Consider the following 20858-nt stretch of genomic DNA (forward strand, 5'->3'; position numbering starts at 1 on the left):
CTGTACATCAACATGAGGCAGCATAACAAAAAATACCACAGCTGTACGTCAACATGAGGTAGCATAACAAAAAATATTGCAGCTGTACGTCAACATAAGGTAGCATAACAAAAAATACTGCAGCTGTACATCAACATGAGGTAGCATAACAAAAAATACCGCAGCTGTACGTCAACATGAGGTAGCATAACAAAAAATACCGCAGCTGTACGTCAACATGAGGTAGCATAACAAAAAATACCGCAGCTGTACATCAACATGAGGTAGCATAACAAAAAATACCGCAGCTGTACGTCAACATGAGGTAGCATAACAAAAAATACCGCAGCTGCATGTCAACATGAGGTAGCATAACAAAAAATACTGCAGCTGTACGTCAACATGAGGTAGCATAACAAAAAATACCGCAGCTGTACGTCAACATGAGGTAGCATAACAAAAAATGCTGCAGCTGTACGTCAACATGAGGTAGCATAACAAAAAACACCGCAGCTGTACGTCAACATGAGGTAGCATAACAAAAAATACTGCAACTGTACGTCAACATGAGGTAGCATAACAAAAAATACCGCAGCTGTACGTCAACATGAGGTAACATAACAAAATATACCGCAGCTGTACGTCAACATGAGGTAACATAACAAAAAATACCGCAGATGTACGTCAACATGTGCTTGTTCCAAACCAGACTAGAACTCTCCATATTACTATATGCTAATATTTTCATTTGCTACTCAATTGAATTGCAATTTCTAGGTCTTTTCCTTATTAAATCTTAATCTATGTGATATTGTATAACTTGCTTATTTGAAAGAGTCTCTAACTGTGTTTAACATGTATTATCCAATATAAAAATGTACAAATTGCTTATTCTGAAAGAGTCTGTAACTGCATTTAACATGCATTATCCAATGTCTTATCTGTTTGTACCTTGGAGCTTTTCTCCCTGGGCCTCCACTGAAAATGCACATGTATCCAGTCAGACTATCCTGGTCAACAAATGTAACATAAAAAAAAAAAAAAAAAAAAAAAAATACCACAGCTGTATGCCAATATGTGGTACAGTACTTAGTGTTATGCTTTATAAGGGGGTTTAATGCTCCCTTTAGCCTCAGCTTTTTAGACTGTTATTTTTTTTTTGGGGGGGGGGTAGGAGAGCACCAGACCTCCTTATATAAATAAAAGAAAGAAACATAAGTAGATATTCGTCAGTGTAACAATCATGCTTACCCATTATACTAAAATATAACCACAAGATATTATTTAGCTAGATTATGGAAGTTGGAACTCATGTTCATTACAGATCCTGATATGATTGCTAATATACTCACCGATAAAGTACTAATTTCATGCCCATAGTCCAGCCAGACATTCCTTCCACTACCAAATATCCCATTGCTTTCAAAATCACCTTGATTCAGGATCTCAGGACATATCTCTTTATCAATTTACCTGTTTTTGCATAGCATTACAACCTGTGTTTTGTTAAATGAACATATACTCTGTAAAAATGTTGTCTCTTATCCGGAGGTTTTCTCCCGGGAACTCTAGACAGGTGATCTTTGTTTAGCTTTTTGAGTACTGAAAGTCTCTATCCTTTTTGACTTCTTACACCTTCAAAGAACCAATCATCTGTCTAACACTTGTGGCAAATACATTAACCTCCACTATAAGATAAACAACACCTGCTAGCATGACAGATTCATAACGCAAGGCTTTCCCAGACTTTGGAATAAATTCCCTCCACAAGACAAAGTAATGGCTAGCACCATACATTTAGGGCTGGGTTATATAAAAAAAAGAAGTTATGTCTTACCATAACGTTCCATCTGTGTTGTTGATCTTCATCTATTCATCATCGATGGGTTCGGTTCCAAGCCCTCAGACCGAGTCAGCTTTATGCCAAGCTCGCGCCAGCCAAAAAACTCTCAAGCTAAGATTTACCCATAATCCCCTTCTCCCTGTTACATCAGATCGAGTTTGCCCTAATAAGTAAAGCAGAGGCTGTCTACGAGCACAAACCTTAGTCCAGGAAATGGACCCAAATATCCCCCAGGATCCTCTAAGAGGGGGAAGGAGGTTGGGACGTGATGAATGGATGAAGATCAACAACACAGATGGAACGTTATGCTAAGACATAACTTCTTTATCTGATGTTGTTAATCTTCATTCCATTCATCACCGATGGGACAGAGTCCCAAGCTACCTTATACCCAAGGGTTGCCCTATGGAAGAACATTCCTAAGCACTATTGAACCAAAGGCCACCTTTCCCCTGGAGACCAGATCCAACTTGTAATGAGTGATAAAGGTATTGGGGGGAAGCCCACATAGCTGCTGCACAGATGTTGTCCACTGAAGCTCTGGAGTGGAATGCCACAGAAGTTGCCATTGATCTGGTGGAGTGAGCTTTGATGTTTGGAGGAACAGACTTTCTTTCTTGGTTATAAATGAAAATTATACAGTCTCCCAGCCATTTGGATAGGGATACTTTAAAGACAGACTTTTCCATTTTTGGTCCAGAAAAGGAAATAAATAACTGGTCTGATTTCCTGGTTGTTTTTGTTCTGTCTAAGTAAAATCTCAGTTGCCTGTATACATCCAGCAAATTTAAACAATACTCTCCCTTGTTGGGAAAAAATAGGAAAAAATACTGGCAAATCAATGGTCTGATTAATAGAGAGCTTGTAAATTACTTTGGGCAGGAAGGAAGGCTTGGTCCATAGTGATACTCTGTCCTTGTGGAAAATCAAATAAGGACACTTGGTACAAAGAGCTTGGAGTTCAGAAATGCATCTGGCCGAAGTAATAACCACCAGAAAAAGAGATTTCCAAGATAGAAACTTGATGTCACACATGGCTGCTGTCTCGAAGGGGGACCGTGTCAAAGATTGTAAGACAAGCATGAGACGCCAGGGTCCTGTGGGCTGCTTAACTGGAGGCTTTGAATGACAGATTCCTTTCAAAAACATTTTGCTCAGATGATGAGAGATTAAAGAGGAGTCAACAAAACCATTATGAAAATTCAAAATGGCCGCTAAATGAACATGAATAGCTGATGCTGCGGTGCCCTCCTCAAAGACATTAGATAGGTACTGGAGTACAGCAGAGATTAGTGCAGAAAAATTATATAGTTCTCTCTGTCTAAACCAAATCAAAAATGTTTTCCATTTGTCAGCATAAAGTTTCCTAGTGGATGGTTTATGTGAAGCCAGAATAATGTCACGTACTGGAGAGGAAAGATTACAATGCCAGGCAATCATTGGAAGTGGAGAAGCCAAGCTGTGAGCTTAAGACTGGCCAGTTCTGCTGGCTCAACCCTTGAGGGTGAGAAATCAGATCTGGAGTTGGATCCAAGGTCCACGGTCTGCAAAGAAGATGAGGCCAGAGAAAGGGGAACCATACCTGCCAAGGCCAAAATGGTGCCTTGAGGATCATTTTGCTTTTCAACTGAAGAACTTTCTTCAGAACTAGAGAAATCAGAGGAATGGGAGGGTAAGCATAAAGTAATCCTGTGGGCCAATTGTGGATAAGCGCGTCCCTCGGGGACTCCCTGTGCAGCGGAATTAGGGCAAAGTAGTTGCTGCATTTGTGGTTGGACAGGGAGGCGAATAGGTTGCAGCAAGGCTGGCCCCAATGGCTGAAGATCTTTGCTGCTAAGTTGGAGTTGAGGGACCACTCATGAGACAGGAGAATGCACCTGATCAGTTTGTCTGCAATCACATTGGAGTTCCACAGGATATGTGTTGCTATCAGAAAGGGGTTGGAAGCTATTGCCCATTGCCAAACTCGCATGGCCTCTAGACAAAGGGGATAAGACTTGGGTCATCCTTGTTTGTTCTTGTACCAAACTACTGACATGTTGTCAGATTGGATAGCAATAATTCCCAAAGGAAGGGCAGACTGAAATGCTTGCAACACCAAAAGCACTGCCCTCAGTTCTAGAATATTTATATGCAGATTGGCCTCTAACTCAGACCATGTGTCTCGGACAGTCATTCTCTGATAATGCCCCCCACACCCTATCAGGGAAACGTCCATGGTCACAATGGCGCTTGATTGAGGGGGGTGGAAGGGTTGGCTCCAATGTGCTGTGTCTGGCTTCATCCACCAAGAGAGATCTAGTTTGCACCAATTTATAATTCGAATCTGGAAGGACAACAGGTGTTGATTCGGATACCATTGGGTTAACAGAAGCCACTATAAGAGTCTCATGTGAAACCTTGCTAGGGCACTATAGATATAGATGCTGCCATTGACCCTAACAGCTGCAGAACCTGTCGAGCTGGAACCAAGTTATGGCAGAGTATCACACAGAGCTGGATCCTTAGTCTTTGAAGCCTGTGATCTGGGAGAGAGATCAAGCAAGAGCGGGCATTGAACGTCATCCCTATAAATTCCAAGGTTTGGGTTGGAGTTAGATTGGACTTTTCACAGTTTATGGAGATTCCCCAGGTGATGCACCAAAGAGAGGGTGTAGTGCAAGGCTGTTACCAGTAGATGCTTGGTGGGAGTGGTGAGAAGCCAATCATCCAGATATGGAAACATCCGGAATCCTTGCAGTCTCAAGTGAGCTGTCACTGTTGCCATGCATTTGGTGAACACTCTGGAGGCTGTAGAGAGTCCAAAGGGCAGGGCACATAATTGATAATGATTGCCTCCCAGCTGGAAGTGAAGGAACCTTCTGGAGCATTTGTCCAGCTTGATGTGGTAAAAGGCATCCCAAAGGTCTAATGAGCACATCCAATCGCCCTCCTCCAGAAAGGGGAGAATGGACTGAACTGTGACCATCCGGAATTTTGTCTGGCTGACGAACTTGTTTAAATAGCTGAGGTTCAAAATTGTTCTCCAGTCCCCTGTCTTTTTTGGCACCAAAAAGAACCTTGAGTAAAATCCGGATCCGATCTGGTCTGATGGGACTTTCTCTTTTTAAGTACAGCTTTTCTATTTGTAGAGCTGCTTCTTCCGTTAGACTGGGTAGAATGTCTGGGATTCATTTTGGTGGTTTTGGGTAGGAGTCAAATGGGATTTGGTAACCTCTGAATATTACCTTCTACACCCAACAATTGGTGGTAATTGATAGCCAGGCATTGGGGTGCAGAAAAAGATGTCCCCCGACTGCTTCCACAGGAAAGCAATCGGGCCGCTCTTCAGGAGCACTGATAGGGATGTCCAGAGAAGGAATCTCTGGAACCCTGATTACATGGTCCCCCTCTGCCTCTGTAGGGGTGTCTTTCGGAAGAGTTGCCCCCTCTGCCTCTGGGGGTGAACTCACCACTTGTGTCATGAAAAGGACCATGAGACTTTTTGCGCCACAATTTCCCACTTCTCTGGTTCCTGGAAAAGGGATGCTGAGGAATGGAGAAACATGCACTAACTGCAGACAGAGTCTTACCATCCTGCTCACACCTGGCTAATGTGCCCTTCACTTTATGGTCAAACATGAAAGATGCTTCCACTGGAGCTTTTTAAGGAAGGAAGACTTAAAAGGATCCGTGAAGTCACACAGGCACATCCAGGCATGACATCCCATAACTATGCCTGAACCGGCAGATCTAGTCGCCACTTCAGTTGCAAGTGAAATTAACCTCATGGATGAATTAGAAATTGATTCCAGGTTTGCTAGCTGCGAGGCTACCTTGTCATTATCCTTGTCAGACACCTGTCTTGATAGGGTACCAGAGACTTCGGATATGAGGTCTCTTTGGAGTCTGGTGAAATGTGCCAGGTAGTTCAAGGACCGAATAGCAAAGGTTGATGAACCAAAAACTCACTTCCCTAGTCTGTCTACTGCTCAGGACTCCCTGTTAGGTGGGTGAACAGTATGGCTCTCCTCTGCAAGCTCTCTCTTGGTGGCTGCCACCACCACCACCATAGCATCTACTGGTAAAGTTTTGACCAATGTGGATGTTCTTCATGGGAGAGACGATCTTATCTGGTCTCCTGGGGATTGCTTCAACAGCATCAGAGTTCTTCCAGGAGCATGCACCACAAGTTGAACCAACTCATCTGCAGGCGGGGTCACCCAAGAGGTAGATGGTTGAACACAAAAAGCCTGCAGAAAAACAGATTCTTCCAAGGAAGGGTTTTTGGGCTTCCAATCACCCCTCTGTTTCAAAAGAGAGACATCTTCAAGGGGTGATTGTGGGGACCCTTCCCCTTCATTGTAATCCATATCCTTGATGAGGGACTCCTCAGAGGAGTCCACGTGCTTCATCTTGCATGATTTCTTCCTAGGAACGTCCTCAGTGAGAGCTTCTGAGGAGGACCCGGAGGAAAGGGCACCCTGCAATAGGGTCTTCTGCGGCTCCTATGCCTGATCTGGGATGGTGGCCTGTGACAGCTGCAGCACAGGGGGAGTTCCGATGCCAACAGCTTGCTCAAAGAGGCAAGAGCCCTCTCCATCGCCTGGAAATCAGGACCGCCCGAAGAGAGGTGGGAGCTGGGAACCAAGAAAGACAACCTCAGAACCGGGGTCACACCCCGTCCCGTTGAACCCGCTCCCAAGAGTGGAGCTTCAAACTGCATAGGTACTGACAGGACTCATGGCACCACGGATGGCACCGTAGAAAGGGTCGGCACCAAATTCAGAACTGAGGAGACCGTAGTCCAGCCCCAGGACTGAGAAAGACCTGGTTCCAATGGAATTGAAGGCCAAAGGGTCGACTCGGGCCAAAGTGAGATCCACTATTGGCACTGAAACTGAGGGTGCTGAGAGAGGCATCAGCTCCGAGGGCTTTGAAACCTGCAAGGAGGATGAAGGAGGACAGAAAGATGGAGTCCATAAAGCAGAAATCATGAGTCCTTGGAAGGATTGGGATTTTGAATTAGAAGGTATCCCCCTGGCTGTCAGCAGCTGGTCCATAAGGCACACCACATTGAGTTCAGAGAGGCTCCTGATGGATCTAGTGGATATCCCTGTAGGGGACTCTGGGCATTTTAAGAAGGGACTATAAGCCTGTCCCAAGAAGAGGTCTTCAGACAGGGAATATCAGGTCTGTGCTTGCACGTGTAATGGCACCACCGTCTCCAATTTTGAGATTATAGGGGAGGCAATGTCCATCTGAGCTAGAGGAACTGTGGGAAGGTTCGGAGCTGTAATCGGAGTTGAGGTCAAAATTTTTGTTTTGGTCACAATCGGTGTCATAGACATTGTTGGTGCCGATGCTATTGCCGTAGGTGGTATCAAAACCAGTGCTGTAGATGAAGACCTGTTCTGGTGCAGAAAGCTTTGCAATTTTACATTTTGGTGGTCTTTCCTTCTCACCAGAGGGTGAGGAGGGAATGGAATGTGGCCACTTTTTCTCTTTTCTAGGTGGGGTTGAACCCTCTAATGCAGTGAGAGCCTCTGAGAAAGGTGATTTGAGAAGGCCCTTCAAAATCAATTTATTTTTATGCTGATTCAAGGTACGTGAACTAAAACCTTGACAAAAGGAGCAAGGTGGTTGTACCGAGAGATGAGGCACTCCCAAACGATTAACACAATCATCATGCGAGTCACTATTAGGCATTTTTCTCCCACACTTCAGGTATTGTTTGAAGCCTGAGGTGCCCTTTTAATCAGACATGTTAACACCAACAAAAAACAATACAATACCAGACAAAACAGATTACCACAACCAAAAAATGACTACAGCTAGTTTGAGATCAGAAAAATACCAACAATGGTATAGAAAGATTACCACAGCTGGTAGAGAGAAGGGAGTGTACCATCAATGGTACAAAGATTACCAACAGGTAGTTGACAGGATAGTTGGAATAGAGACTTAGCGATACACAGGTACAGGAAAAATAGACAAAGCAAAGTAACACTCTTTCCGAAAACACTTGTCTATTTAGAAATATAAAAAAAATCAAAATATATCAAAGACTTAGCTGAGAGCTGGCTTGAACGCGGCTTTATGGCAATGTGGCCAACGAGATCTGAGGTAACAGAGAATGGGGATTATGGGTAAATCTTAGCTCGAAAGTTTATTAGCTGGTGTGAGCTTTGCATAAGGTCGACTTGGCTCAGAACCAAACCCATCGGTGATGAATGGAATGAAGATTAACAACATCAGATGCAATATTCTTACCAGAGGTAACTAATGTACTCTCAATACCACTGGATTTTGCAGTTAAACTTCTTAATGTTTTTCTGCCATAAGCTTAGTAGGAACCTACAAACCCACACCTGCCAAATAAAAAAAAAATACATTGTTTGGCTAGATTTAAGCATTGCTGTAACTATAAGCAGCACCTTTCTGGATGCCACTGCTCTGAAATGTATAAAGAAATATGAAAATTATTTCTAACTGCATTATTAACAATACAAAGTAACACTCAATATCTCTCAAGCTATACAACTAAGAATGGAATTATTATTTATTATACCATGACCCCCCCAAAACGTGCACGCTGATTGGCCAGCGTGCACATTGTAAATCGAGTTATACTAATGGAAAAAGGTCCGGTTGCCCGGACTTTTTTCCATTAGTATAACTCTACTTTTAAAACACTGTCTCGCTATGTTAAACGGAGATCTCCGTTGCTTATTTTAAAGCTGTCTCGCTATGCTAAACCCATTTAACATAGCGAGACAGGTTTTAAAAAAAAAGCAACGGAGAAAGCAAGATCTCCGTTGCTTTTTTTACTGTTTCGCTATGTTAAATGGGTTTAACATAGCGAGACAGTTTTAAAATAAGCAACGGACATCTCCGTTGCTTATTTTAAAACTGTCGCGCTATGTTAAACCCATTTAACATAGCGAAAACAGTAAAAAAAAAGCAACGGAGATCTTGCTTTCTCCGTTGCTTTGCCCACAGCTCTGATGTACTGCGCAGGCGCGCAGTACATCAGAACTGCCGCGGATGCCAGACATCTGCGGAAGGGCAGTAAACAGACATTATACTATGCCATTATTTAAGAAAAGTAATAGTTTCTTTTCTTAAATAATGTCATGGTATAATAGCAATAACCCACTTCTGGGTGTGGGTAATGCTGTATTTACCCACGGTTGGCTTTGTTTGGTCCCGAGGGCGAACCACGCCAACCGTGGGTAAATCCACCATTACCCACACCCAGGCGTGGGTTATTGCTATACACGCCTTTCCCATTGTCATTTAAGGTTTCAGCAGATAATATACAAAAGTTTGTAAGTCATTTGTTTTTTGGAAGTACTAACACAAGGATATGCTACATAAAAGCATTTAGAAACATTTCCAATTTAGCACATTCTACAAGGTCAGTGTGAATGTAAATGTCTTTCATTTTCCATTTCATATTATGTCTCTCATTTACATGCAACTTAGTAAACTATGAAAACCATGAAAGCATGTAAAATAAATCACAAAAGGCTGTTCACATCTCCACTGCATAGCATTCTAGAGAAATAGTTTTAAGTGTAATTTTATTTCTCACACGCTGCCATTTTATGTATTACCAGTCATTAATTGATAAGTCACTTACTTATGGAAAGTAGAAATGGCATGAAACCATAAGGAGCTACTGCTATCAAACAAAAATTTTCCAAAAAAATAACTAAAGGTACTAGAAAGTTTAGATACCCAGGACGATTGTGTTAAAGCAAGGTAGGACAGCCTTTCTAGCTCTGGAATCTTGATAATTTGTTTCATCAATCTCTTCTGGTTGCACATTTTTAAGTGATCTTAAAGTGCAAAATGGGCATCGGTCATGATGAGAATTAGGTAATAATCCTTCCATCTTGCTGTTACCTGAGAGGAAGCATAGAATTCACTCAGTGAAACTCTGGCAGCCAGAAGCTCTATCAATCCTTTTGGGAAGCTACAGATAGCCTGGCACAGCCATGCACTTTTCACAGGTCATATGAGAAGATGTCTGAACTTGTTTGTGTTCAACTCAATAAAGGGAGCACCTGATCCAATTGCATTATTAGATGTTTTATGACATTTATGTCTTTCTGCACTTGCCAAATGAAAAGAAAAACAAACAGCATGAAATTATCTTTAAGAATGACATTTTATATTCTCTGCAGACCTGACCTGTGTATGAACAATGGCTCGTATAACTTTGCAGTACTTTTTCATGGCTTGAAAATCCTTCTCCAGTTGCTTCTTTCCTTCTTCGTCCTGCCACGTCTTGCAGTACTTTGTAAAAGCCTTCTTTTTGCTCTTGTGCCTAGAAGCAGGTATGCAGTAAGTACAATGCTTAGACTACATGAGAAAAATGATTTTACCAAAATTAATACAGAGAAGCTGTAAACATGCAATATGAAAAAGGGATGTTTGCATACACGGATCATGCATTGAAACAGTAATCTTCTCATCCAATTAACTTCTACAGATAAATACCTAAAAATATGGATCTGGCCTTCTCACATGAACCATATTCCTGGACCTACAAAAACCATTGAATAATGTAAACCACTACCTTCTCTGATGCATCCTGTAAAATTGGTCAGATCAACTTATCAATGGGTTCAAAAATTACTTACATGACTATTCCAGCAAAGTACAAAAGCTATCATTTATTACAAATATAAGCTAATTCCTTTCAGATTCTCAAAAGATCACCTCCTGGTTATATTTCTCTTATCCCACTTCATAAACAGGTTTTCAAAAGATTTCCACAATCTTCATATAACATTTGATGCAATTAATATTATCCTACTCGGATAAGGAAAATTCAGCATCAGTTTAAAAACAACTACTTATAAAATGTTATCCAATGTGAAATTCACTAAACAGATATAAACTTACAGCAAATCCCATACAATCACAGACCATGCTATTTGACATCCTACAGAGATTTCCAAAATCTCTTCCCCACCATGTCAGATCTTCATGGTAACACTTTATCTTTTACAACCACTAAGAAATGCCTAAGTTGCTGGGTAGGCCCAACTCGTTTCTTCTAACATCCATATTAATAAAATTGTTATGAAAGTACTTTCCTAACTAAATGCTATGTACAAAATGACTTACATACTAACTCATAAAAATGTTCATTTATCACCAAATGTGTCCTCATATCAAAACAGAGTTTTCTCTCCCCTTAATCATCTTAGAATCATTTCATGATTCTCACATCTTCAAGCAACATTCATTAAGATCCACAAGCTTTTCTCTTTAAAATGCTTTAAAATATCATTATTAGACCCTTATAATTGCTTACTGTGTGTGTCCCAGTCACATAAAGACAACCCAGCTACGTGTAAGTTTTTCAACACCCCCCAATATGTATATTGCCCACACCTAGTGAATTAAATAACAATACATATTATTAGCACCTCAGGTCTCAAAACCACAGGCTCTCATTCAATGAAATACCTCTATCGGAACTATGGATAAATGCATATGCTTTCACAAAATCTGACATGGCCATAGCAGGTAACCTCTTAGACTTTGTTTCACTCTTCAGATCCCTATGTTATGACTATTTAAGGGAAGATAGTAGGTGCCATTGTGATGATAGATACAGAATGAATTTTCCTGTTAATATCTGTGAATTATAAATTATGGCTTCTAGGTACCATTGTTATTGTTATTTTAAAACTAAAATTTCAAAATAAAATAAAACCCAATGCTTTCATTATTTGCTAGAAAATATACTATATTATTTGATATGCATGTAACACATCTGCAAGGAATCTTAAAACTTACAGACTGTATACACTGACAAATCTTATCCTATTATAGTCACTATGCTTTGTGTGTGTTTGTATTGGTTGCCATTTTGGCTTGGGTCATTGTTGAAAAGGGTTTACCAGACCAGGCCATTCAATTAACAAATGCTTAAGTAAAATAAATATGCAACTCACAAAGAACTTTTGGTAACAGTTCATTTTTAAAGACAGGTTATGCGACTGGTAATTTTCAGCAATGTATAATGGTCTTAGATAAGTTAGCGAGTGTGACTTTCATCCAGGTATACCATATTGATACCAGATACTAATTTCAATTCCTGTTTTCAGAAATTATACCATCCGTCTCCTTTTGAGAAAGAAGAATATAACTAACACAACAAAAATCAGAACCGAGGAGCCATTTACTATTGTGTGAGATAGTGTAGTCACCATCGTAACCTTACGTTTGTTTTTAATGGCAACAGATTTACTAGAAAAATCAAGTCCCTTTTTGGATACATCATGTTTCACTGACACTTTCCAGTCTCGGACATGAAGGAGGACTCACCATGACAACTCCAGGATGTAAGAGTCTGAGCAAGGAAGTAATTCAAGGAGGAATGTAGGAAGGTATTGTGCTAAAACAGGGGAAATGACTACTGCAACAGATTCAAAAAGGAAGCCACAAAAAAATTATTTATGTCACACAATCTTCATAGCATTGGCATCAACCCTTTTTTGCCCATTTTGTACATGGGGTTGGGGTGTCACATCAAGAGTGACCATCACCGACAGCCAGTGTGTTCACACCAACAGGTAGCTAGTCGATCGCACCCCCTGAAAAAGACAAATCTAAGGAGAAGGGAAGGAAGCAAATATTAACAAGTGACTGCCTTCTTAGAAGACTACATACATACATACAAACATACAAGCATATATACGTATATACATACATACATACATACATATACACATACAAAAGTATATACATACCTACATACATGCATACATATACACATACATACATACATACCTACATACATACATGCATACATATACACATACATACGTATATACATACCTACATACATGCATACATATACACATGCATACATATACACATACATACGTATATACATACCTACATACATACATGTATACATATACACATACATATGTATATACATACCTACATACATACATACATATACACATACATACATACCTACATACATACATGCATACATATACACATACATACGTATATACATACCTACATACATGCATACATTTACACATACATACATATCTATATACATATATATATATAAATATATATATATATATGTATATATTTATATCTATATATATATATATATATATATATATATATATATATATATATATATATACATATACACATACAAACATATACACATACATATATACCTACATACATGCATACATACATATACACATACCTACATACATACATATACACATACGTATATACCTACATACATACATGCATAGATATACACATACATACCTACATACATACATGCATAGATATACACATACATACCTACATGCATGCATACATATACACATACATATATACCTACATACATATACACATCCCTACATACATACATATACACATACATATATACCTACATACATATATGTACACGTACATACATATATACCTACATACATACATATACACATACCTACCTACCTACATACATATATGTACACGTACATACATATATACCTACATACATATACACATACCTACATACATACATATACACATACCTACCTACCTACATATATACATATACACCATACATATATATCTACATACATATACACATACCTACTTACATACATATACACATACCTACCTACATACATATATGTACACGTACATACATATATACCTACATACATACATATATACACATACAAATACCTACCTACATACATATATGTACACGTACATACATATATACCTACATACATACATGCATAGATATACACATACATACCTACATACATATACACATACATACCTGCATACATATATGTACACGTACATACATATATACCTACATACATACATGTATAGACATGCACATACATACCTGCATACATACATACATTATTCAGAAAGACTTAACTTCTAGTTTATCAAACAGCACATTTGCTGTCTTCAGTGAAGCAGAAAATGCTGCAGCCATGCTTTGTTCTCTCGTTCCTAGTTTCTTTTTGTGAGATGCAGCTTCAGTGTACTTAGATTATTCTCCTCTTGCATGCTAAATATCTCAAGAACATCATATAAAGTCAGGGGCAGGCACCAAGCCATTTATTGTCCCTAAAATGAAATTGGCTCTGTTCAGATATTGATAGAATTAATCAGGTGTCACAGTTTAAATCTGTGCAGAAATCACATTACTTGGGCTACCCTAAATGCACTAACCATGAAGGTATTTGAGACTGCTGTCATCTTCTCCTGTAAAGACCTGTAGCCTGTGTGTCTCTTATCCATAACCTATTCACTTTCACTAATCATTCCATACTGCTGTCATCTTCTGCTGTAAAGACCTGTAGCCTGTGTGTCTCTTATTCACTTTCACTAATCCTTCCATCTTTGCGCACGTCCACATCACATTCACTTGTATCAGTCACCCTGCACGTTTCATCCTCTGCTACATCTCTCTCTTTTTCTTTTATCACAACTCATAACTGCCAAGCCAATATACAAATGGAAGAGGTCAAGAAAAAAATAATAGTTATAGGCCAACTAGGCTTCTGAATAACATGAAAAAAGTCATAGAGATGTTAGTCCTGAAAGAAATGGAGAGAATAGGTCTATTTAATTTGTACCAACATGCATATACTAAGGAGGGAGCAGTTATAAAGTAGAAAACACTGTTTTATAATAATGTAGTTACAGTAAGATGAGTACAACAGTCCAACAGATGTACTGTATATGTTCCATAAATAATGAATTACTGATACCAAAACTGATAGCAGTATCGGAATCTCTGGTTAAATTAAGGCTGTTATAGCTATAAATCAGAATATGGCAGACTGAGTAGAAATGCTGCTGGGGAACATATGATAGCGGGGTGCAAAAGGGATCAAGTCTATAGCCTTCCCTCTTCAGTATGATAGCGGGGTGCAAAAGGGATCAAGTCTATAGCCTTCCCTCTTCAGTTTGTACATATGTCATATAAAAAATAATCAGATACTATCTTTTGCTTTTATGCTGATAATCTAAAATTAAGTAAATATATAACAAGTAAGGCGGATCAAGAAAATTTTCAATAATGTTTATAAGACATATAAATTGGCTAGGATAAACAATATAATAATATCATAATTAAATTAGATAATACTAAGTGCATGACCTTTGCTCCCTCATATTTATACTGTGATTATAAACTCAGTAGTAAACGAGATTAAACGTGTCTCTGTTCGAAGACTTTGGTGTATATGTGAAGACGAAATTGATTTTGGTCATCACGCTTATAACATTGTTAAAGAATGTATCGAAATCATGGGTCAAGTCAAAAGATTTATTAAGTCAAGGATGTAGGTAGCATGGCAAGCGTATTAACAGCCTAATATGAGCAAGAATCAAATGTGGCAGCTCTCTATGATACAAAGAAACAAAAGACAGGATTAAAAGCAGCAAAGAAAAAATCAGGAGCGGCTAGTACTGAAAAACGGGAATACTGAGCGATTTAAAGGGTGGAGAATATTTAGGAGGAGCTCTGAGAGAATACTATGCAGTAGGAGTAAATACTTACAGTCAGAGAAAAGTCTAAAGACACGTTTAAGAAAGCAATTAATGAACTATATGAGGAAGTATGTTATAAGAGCTGACAGTCTGCAAGGGATTTAGCTGGATCCTGAAACAATATTGCATTGCACTGTATCCTATTTTGTCTACCTGTCCCTTTCAATTGCCTCTGAGTTTGAAAACATACCTGATTCTGCCTCATATTTTTGCTCTGTCCCTCATAAAATTTTTGATTTTCTGGTACATCACTGAAAATTACAGTTAGGCAATAATGCCAGGCATTACAGTTTTATACCTGTTGGTATTTTAAACATGCATGTTTATGCAAATGTTCTATTGACTTATTAAGTGAATTAGAGTAATATTTAAAAATATCCCTCATTTTGGGCATTTATCCCACAATTATTTTTGGCTTCGTCCTGAATTCTTGAGCATAGAAGTATATAGTCTGCCTTACTATCATATGAGCAGTATTCCATCTCTGATTTAATCATTTATATGTATTTTATTCTTTTTAAATGGGTTTGTCCAACTGGGTTTACTTAAAAAAAATTCACCAGAGGCCCAAGAAGAAAAGTTCCAAAATATTACAAACATTTTTAAAAAGACATTCAGTATTACACATAAACAGTCATTAAGTAATATACATTATCGGTTCATAGGATCATAGGTGTTTACTAGGTTAATGACCACAAGGGCCTTTTTAAGCCTAGCCATACACCCCAAATCCCTGATGAGTTCTAATATCCTTGATTAAGTGTAAGCATGGGCCTGGAAGATGAACCATTTACAGGTTACCTGTCTGCACCAGAGACATAGGTGCTAAATGAGTGATGAATTTACAATTTCCCATCCAGTTGTCCAAGTTGCACTAGATTTGGATTAAGGAGGAACTCTGCTTCACATGGATGGGGAGCCTGTTCCATAGATAGGGTAGTCTCTGAGATACATACCTATCTCTCCAGCAGGTCCTATTTATATCACAGGCAAGGTTTAAGTCTTTAGAACTGGTAATTTTGGTACTTGTGGATATGCATGAGGTCCATCAAAGTGGGGTCTGACAATGCCCTGTATACCAGGCATAGATCTCCCCTCAAAAGCCTGTAGGAGACATAATACAGGGATAGGGCCTTGATGCATCTACATAGGACATATTACTTATGCCCTGTATTCTTTTAGTGAGGAACCTCTGTGGACGCTCCAGTTGTTGGATATACCTGGTTAGATACATACCAAAGGGGGGCATTGTCCTCAATGTTAGGTCTGATGAATGCCGAATACAGTGGAACAATGACTTCCTTGGACTTAGATGCCATACCTTTGTTTATACGTTGCACAACATAGAATGATTTCCTCACCACTGCAGACACATGATGATCAAAGGCTAGCTTACTATCTATGTGTATCCCTGTGTCCCTGACTACTGGGTCAACCCTAAGGGGTGTGTTGTCAATATGATAGTTACCAGGGATGGATGACTTTCCAAAGGATACTATTACGCATTTCTTTGCATTTAGTTTTAGTCCATGACTGTGACATCAGTTGTATCATTCCTCATCATAACTCTCAACCTGCAGGCAATGAAAACAGGAACAAAGCCCCTTGAAACACAGGTACAGCTAGCTAAAAATCTGGACATTCACTTAGTATAAACGTTAAACATAAAGTAGCACATAACTCTTTCCTCTTCCAATAGGAATGTGGGATACTACTCAGAAACACATTTAAAAAAAGTGTGACAAAACTGATGGAAAAATATAAGCACTTTTGAAGCTGTCTACTATACAAAAAAAACCACTACATGACCAATGTACTAGTGGCACCAATAATTTCAAGAAACAGGACACATATTTTATATCTTCCTTTTTCAGAAGAAAAATACATGACCTTGCATAGCAACATTTTGAAACAGAGTTCATTAAAGTTTACAGATTTAATTTTTGATAATGTGCTTATATTTTTCCATCATTTTGTCACTCTGTTTTTAAACATATTACTGAGTAGTATCTGACATCCCTGCTGGAAGAGTTATGTGCTATTTAGTATTCAGTTTTATGCTAATTAGATGTCCACATTTTTGGATGGATTTTCAAAGGCCTATTCATCCTCAACCCCTTTTCTCATTTTTGCACATGGGGTCGGGGTGTCACTTCAGCAGTGACAATCATCTCAAGCTAATGTTTACACCACTGGGTGGCTAGTCCTGCCACGGTAATTCATTCATTCCACTCACTCGCACACACCCTCTCAACTACGGCCAATTTAGAGTGTCCAATCCACCTACTGCATGTCTTTGGAGTGTGGGAGGAAACCGGAGTACCCGGAGGAAACCCACGTGACTACAGGGAGGACATGCAGACTCTGCACAAAAGGCACCCCAGCCAAGAATTGAACAGGAGAACCTCTTGCTGTGAGGTGACAACGCTAACTGCTGCAGCATCATGGCAACCCTTGCACCACCACAGTTACTCTTGCACTGTCCGCAGGTTGAGATTTAAGGTATTACACAGTGGACACTTTAGTTTACATGGGTCTTTCTGATGCTTTTCCCTATGTGGCTCTTCTGTGTGAATAAGTAACTAGTTGTTTTAGATTTTCTTTTTTTACATTGCAAAATCACTTTTAGCTGGGGCAACCCCCTTAAGATTTTATATTTTTTCTCATGTTTAGCTCATCAATTCAACTACAGAACATGAACAGCATGTTTGTGCTGATATAGTTATTAAAATGCTCTTCAACAGCATACTTACATCCTAGCATACCTCTCAACTGTCCCTGATTTTTAAGAACATCACTGATTTTGACTCAAATATTAGCTCTGTCCCACCTAAAACTGATGACTTTTGGAGAACAAGTGGTGAATTACACATAATAAATAATAATAACTAGAATTATAGACTTATTTTACTTCACAAACTGTATATTAATTCACATGCTCTTATTCTGTCATTGTCTCAGAATATTGGAACAATTCATTTAACTGCTGGGGTATTCAATCACATGACCGCTGCAACACACCCAGACCCAGCTGTATAAGGTGGTTATGATAATCAGCCATAAGATGTTGTAACTAGAAAATGAAAGAGGGGACGTAAAGTTGCGATAGTTAAAAACAGTGAAGCTCAAGTGATGTCCTTTTCCCAGGGGAAATACAAAGACTACACTGGTAATTACTAGTACTAGCGTTCTTTATAGATTTAATCCCCATCAATTTGCTACAAAACTAGGTATATGAGGAGAGGCGGAGCACGGACAATCAACAACTATAACCACTCACAAAGGAACAATTACAATCGACCAATTATTTTTTGCAGCATACTTATAACGTTACCCTGCTAAACTTTTACCTTTGAACCGCAGGTTTACTATCACCTGCACTTTACGCCCCCTCCCTACCAGCTCCAAAAGTTGCTACTATGTAGTTTCTCTTTCATTATGAATAACTTATTCAGCTAGAGCTGAGATTTATTTTAACCAGCTTTCCAATTTTACAGTGTGTTGCACATACATTTGTTAATTAGATTATAATAATGTGAAAATGAAGCCAGCTATTACACTATAAAAGACAGTTATGTATTAGTGGATGTTGAACATTGAGTATTTGAAGGGGTGTGTTATAGGGTTTGTCAGACTGATAACAGATTATGTGATTAGTTCTTGGCAATTCAAATAAATGGAAGTAAGGGAAGGAGCTATGTAGGGCAGGAAATGTTAATATTATAGTTAAGAGGTAGTGTATAAAGCAGGTTCGGAGAGAATTATATATCTATTTATACAATATATAGTCAGATACATAATCAGCTACAAACATTCTCACTCATACTTTTAAAAGATTTCTGTAATAAAGATCTGTGTTGCATTTATCATTAAACTGCATAATTTCCTGAATGGAGTTATATAAGTACCGATTATACTGTTATATTACTAAAAATGTATTACCTTTTGCTATGTGTTCAAGTTCATTTATTCTCAAACATTAGGCAATGATTATAAAAATTTGTTTAATCACTGTTATCATGAACTGTTCCCTGCTGTAAGTTTGTTAATATGCACATTGTTCTTATAGTTACTCCTGCATCTTGTGTATCTTTATTGATTAGTTAGCAGAGGTTTTATTCCCAGCTCTGCCCAGTGCCCAAAAGTAGCTAAACTGTAATAAATAAAAGTTAATTAATTAGTTCTAACATCATGCACAAAGAATACTGGTAAGGACACAGTCATTTAAAAAGAAAAATTCAGGCACTGTCATTTCATGATCTCCATTCTACATACAAAGAAGATTTCTTGTTTGCATGTTGCTTTCATAGGTTCATAGGTTGATACTAGGCTATCTGCCCTAGGGCATTTATAAGCCTAGCCAGAGTGTGTTTGGCTTTCGCCACCCTTTAAGATTAGTTGACTGTGCCTCTGTATAGTAGGTCACAGAAGGTAGCCCTTTTGAGGTTGGTTTACTGTGCCTCTGTCTAGTAGGGACACAGAAGAGATCCCAGGGGTAAACCTACGATCTCCCATCCACTCGTCAAGATTTCTCTTGAAGAGGGTCATTGAAGGACTCTGCCTAACATGGATTGGGATTTTGTTCCAGAGTGAGGGGAGCCTCTGGGATATGAATCTGTCCCTCCAGCATGTCCTATTTATTTCTGTGCTGAGGTTTAAGTCCCTGGAGCGTGTAGCTCTAAGGGATTTGGATTTCCTGAGGTGGAGCATGTCCATTAATTCTGGGTTGGACATGGCTTTATACGTCAGGCACAGATCGCCTTTGAGTAGGCGGTAAGCAACTGAGTAGAGCTGGAGTTTCTTTAGCCTAACTGCGTAGGGCATCTGTTTGAGTCCCTTGATCCTCTTGGTGAGGTACTTTTGGGGTCTTTCCAGTTGCTGCAGGTATCGGGTAAGGTACATCCCAAATGGGGCATTGTATTCAATTATGGGCCTGATGACTGATGAGTAGAGGGGCACAATGACCTCTCTTGATCTAGATGTGAACCCTTTCGTGATAAGGTGGGCTATATAGAAGGTCTTTCTAACCACTTTGGCAACGTGATTGTCAAAGGAGAGATTGCTATCTACTTGGGTCCCCAAATCCCTAATTACTTCTTCCTTACTTAATGGATTACCACCTATGTGGTAATTTGTGGGCACTTTGTTTTTCCCAAAGGGGATGACTATGCACTTTTTGGCATTTAGCTTTAGGCCATGGCTCTGGTACCAGTTATCCATCTCTGTGAGACCCTTTTGGAGGATGCTTGTGTCAGTCAGCGAGTCGATTATGGTACCCAGTTTGCAGTCATCTGCGAACTTGGTCAGCCATAGTCTTCCCATGTTAGCCTGTACCTCAGAGAAATATATACCGAACAAGAGAGGTCCCAGGACTGAGCCTTGTGGGATGCCACTTGTAACTGGTTTAGAGTCTGACATGGCACCTGCAATTCTGACCATGTGGGTTCTATCCCTGAGCCAGTTT

The 20858-nt window shown here is 39.2% G+C and overlaps 1 protein-coding gene across 1 annotated transcript in view; it reads right to left on the reverse strand.

The window, feature by feature from the left end:
* Window positions 1–20858, reverse strand: part of RPL3L (ribosomal protein L3 like) — a 223020-nt gene that overhangs the window by 132513 nt on the left and 69649 nt on the right. Inside the window, exon 4 of the mRNA XM_044089111.1 lies at window positions 10001–10136. Within this exon, the coding sequence (XP_043945046.1) occupies window positions 10001–10136 (136 nt within the window). The remainder of the gene's footprint in view (window positions 1–10000; window positions 10137–20858) is intronic.

The sequence above is a fragment of the Protopterus annectens genome, chromosome 12.part0 (genome assembly GCF_019279795.1).
Source record: "Protopterus annectens isolate FY-2018-M chromosome 12.part0, PAN1.0, whole genome shotgun sequence".
NCBI classification, from domain to species: Eukaryota; Metazoa; Chordata; order Ceratodontiformes; family Protopteridae; genus Protopterus; species Protopterus annectens.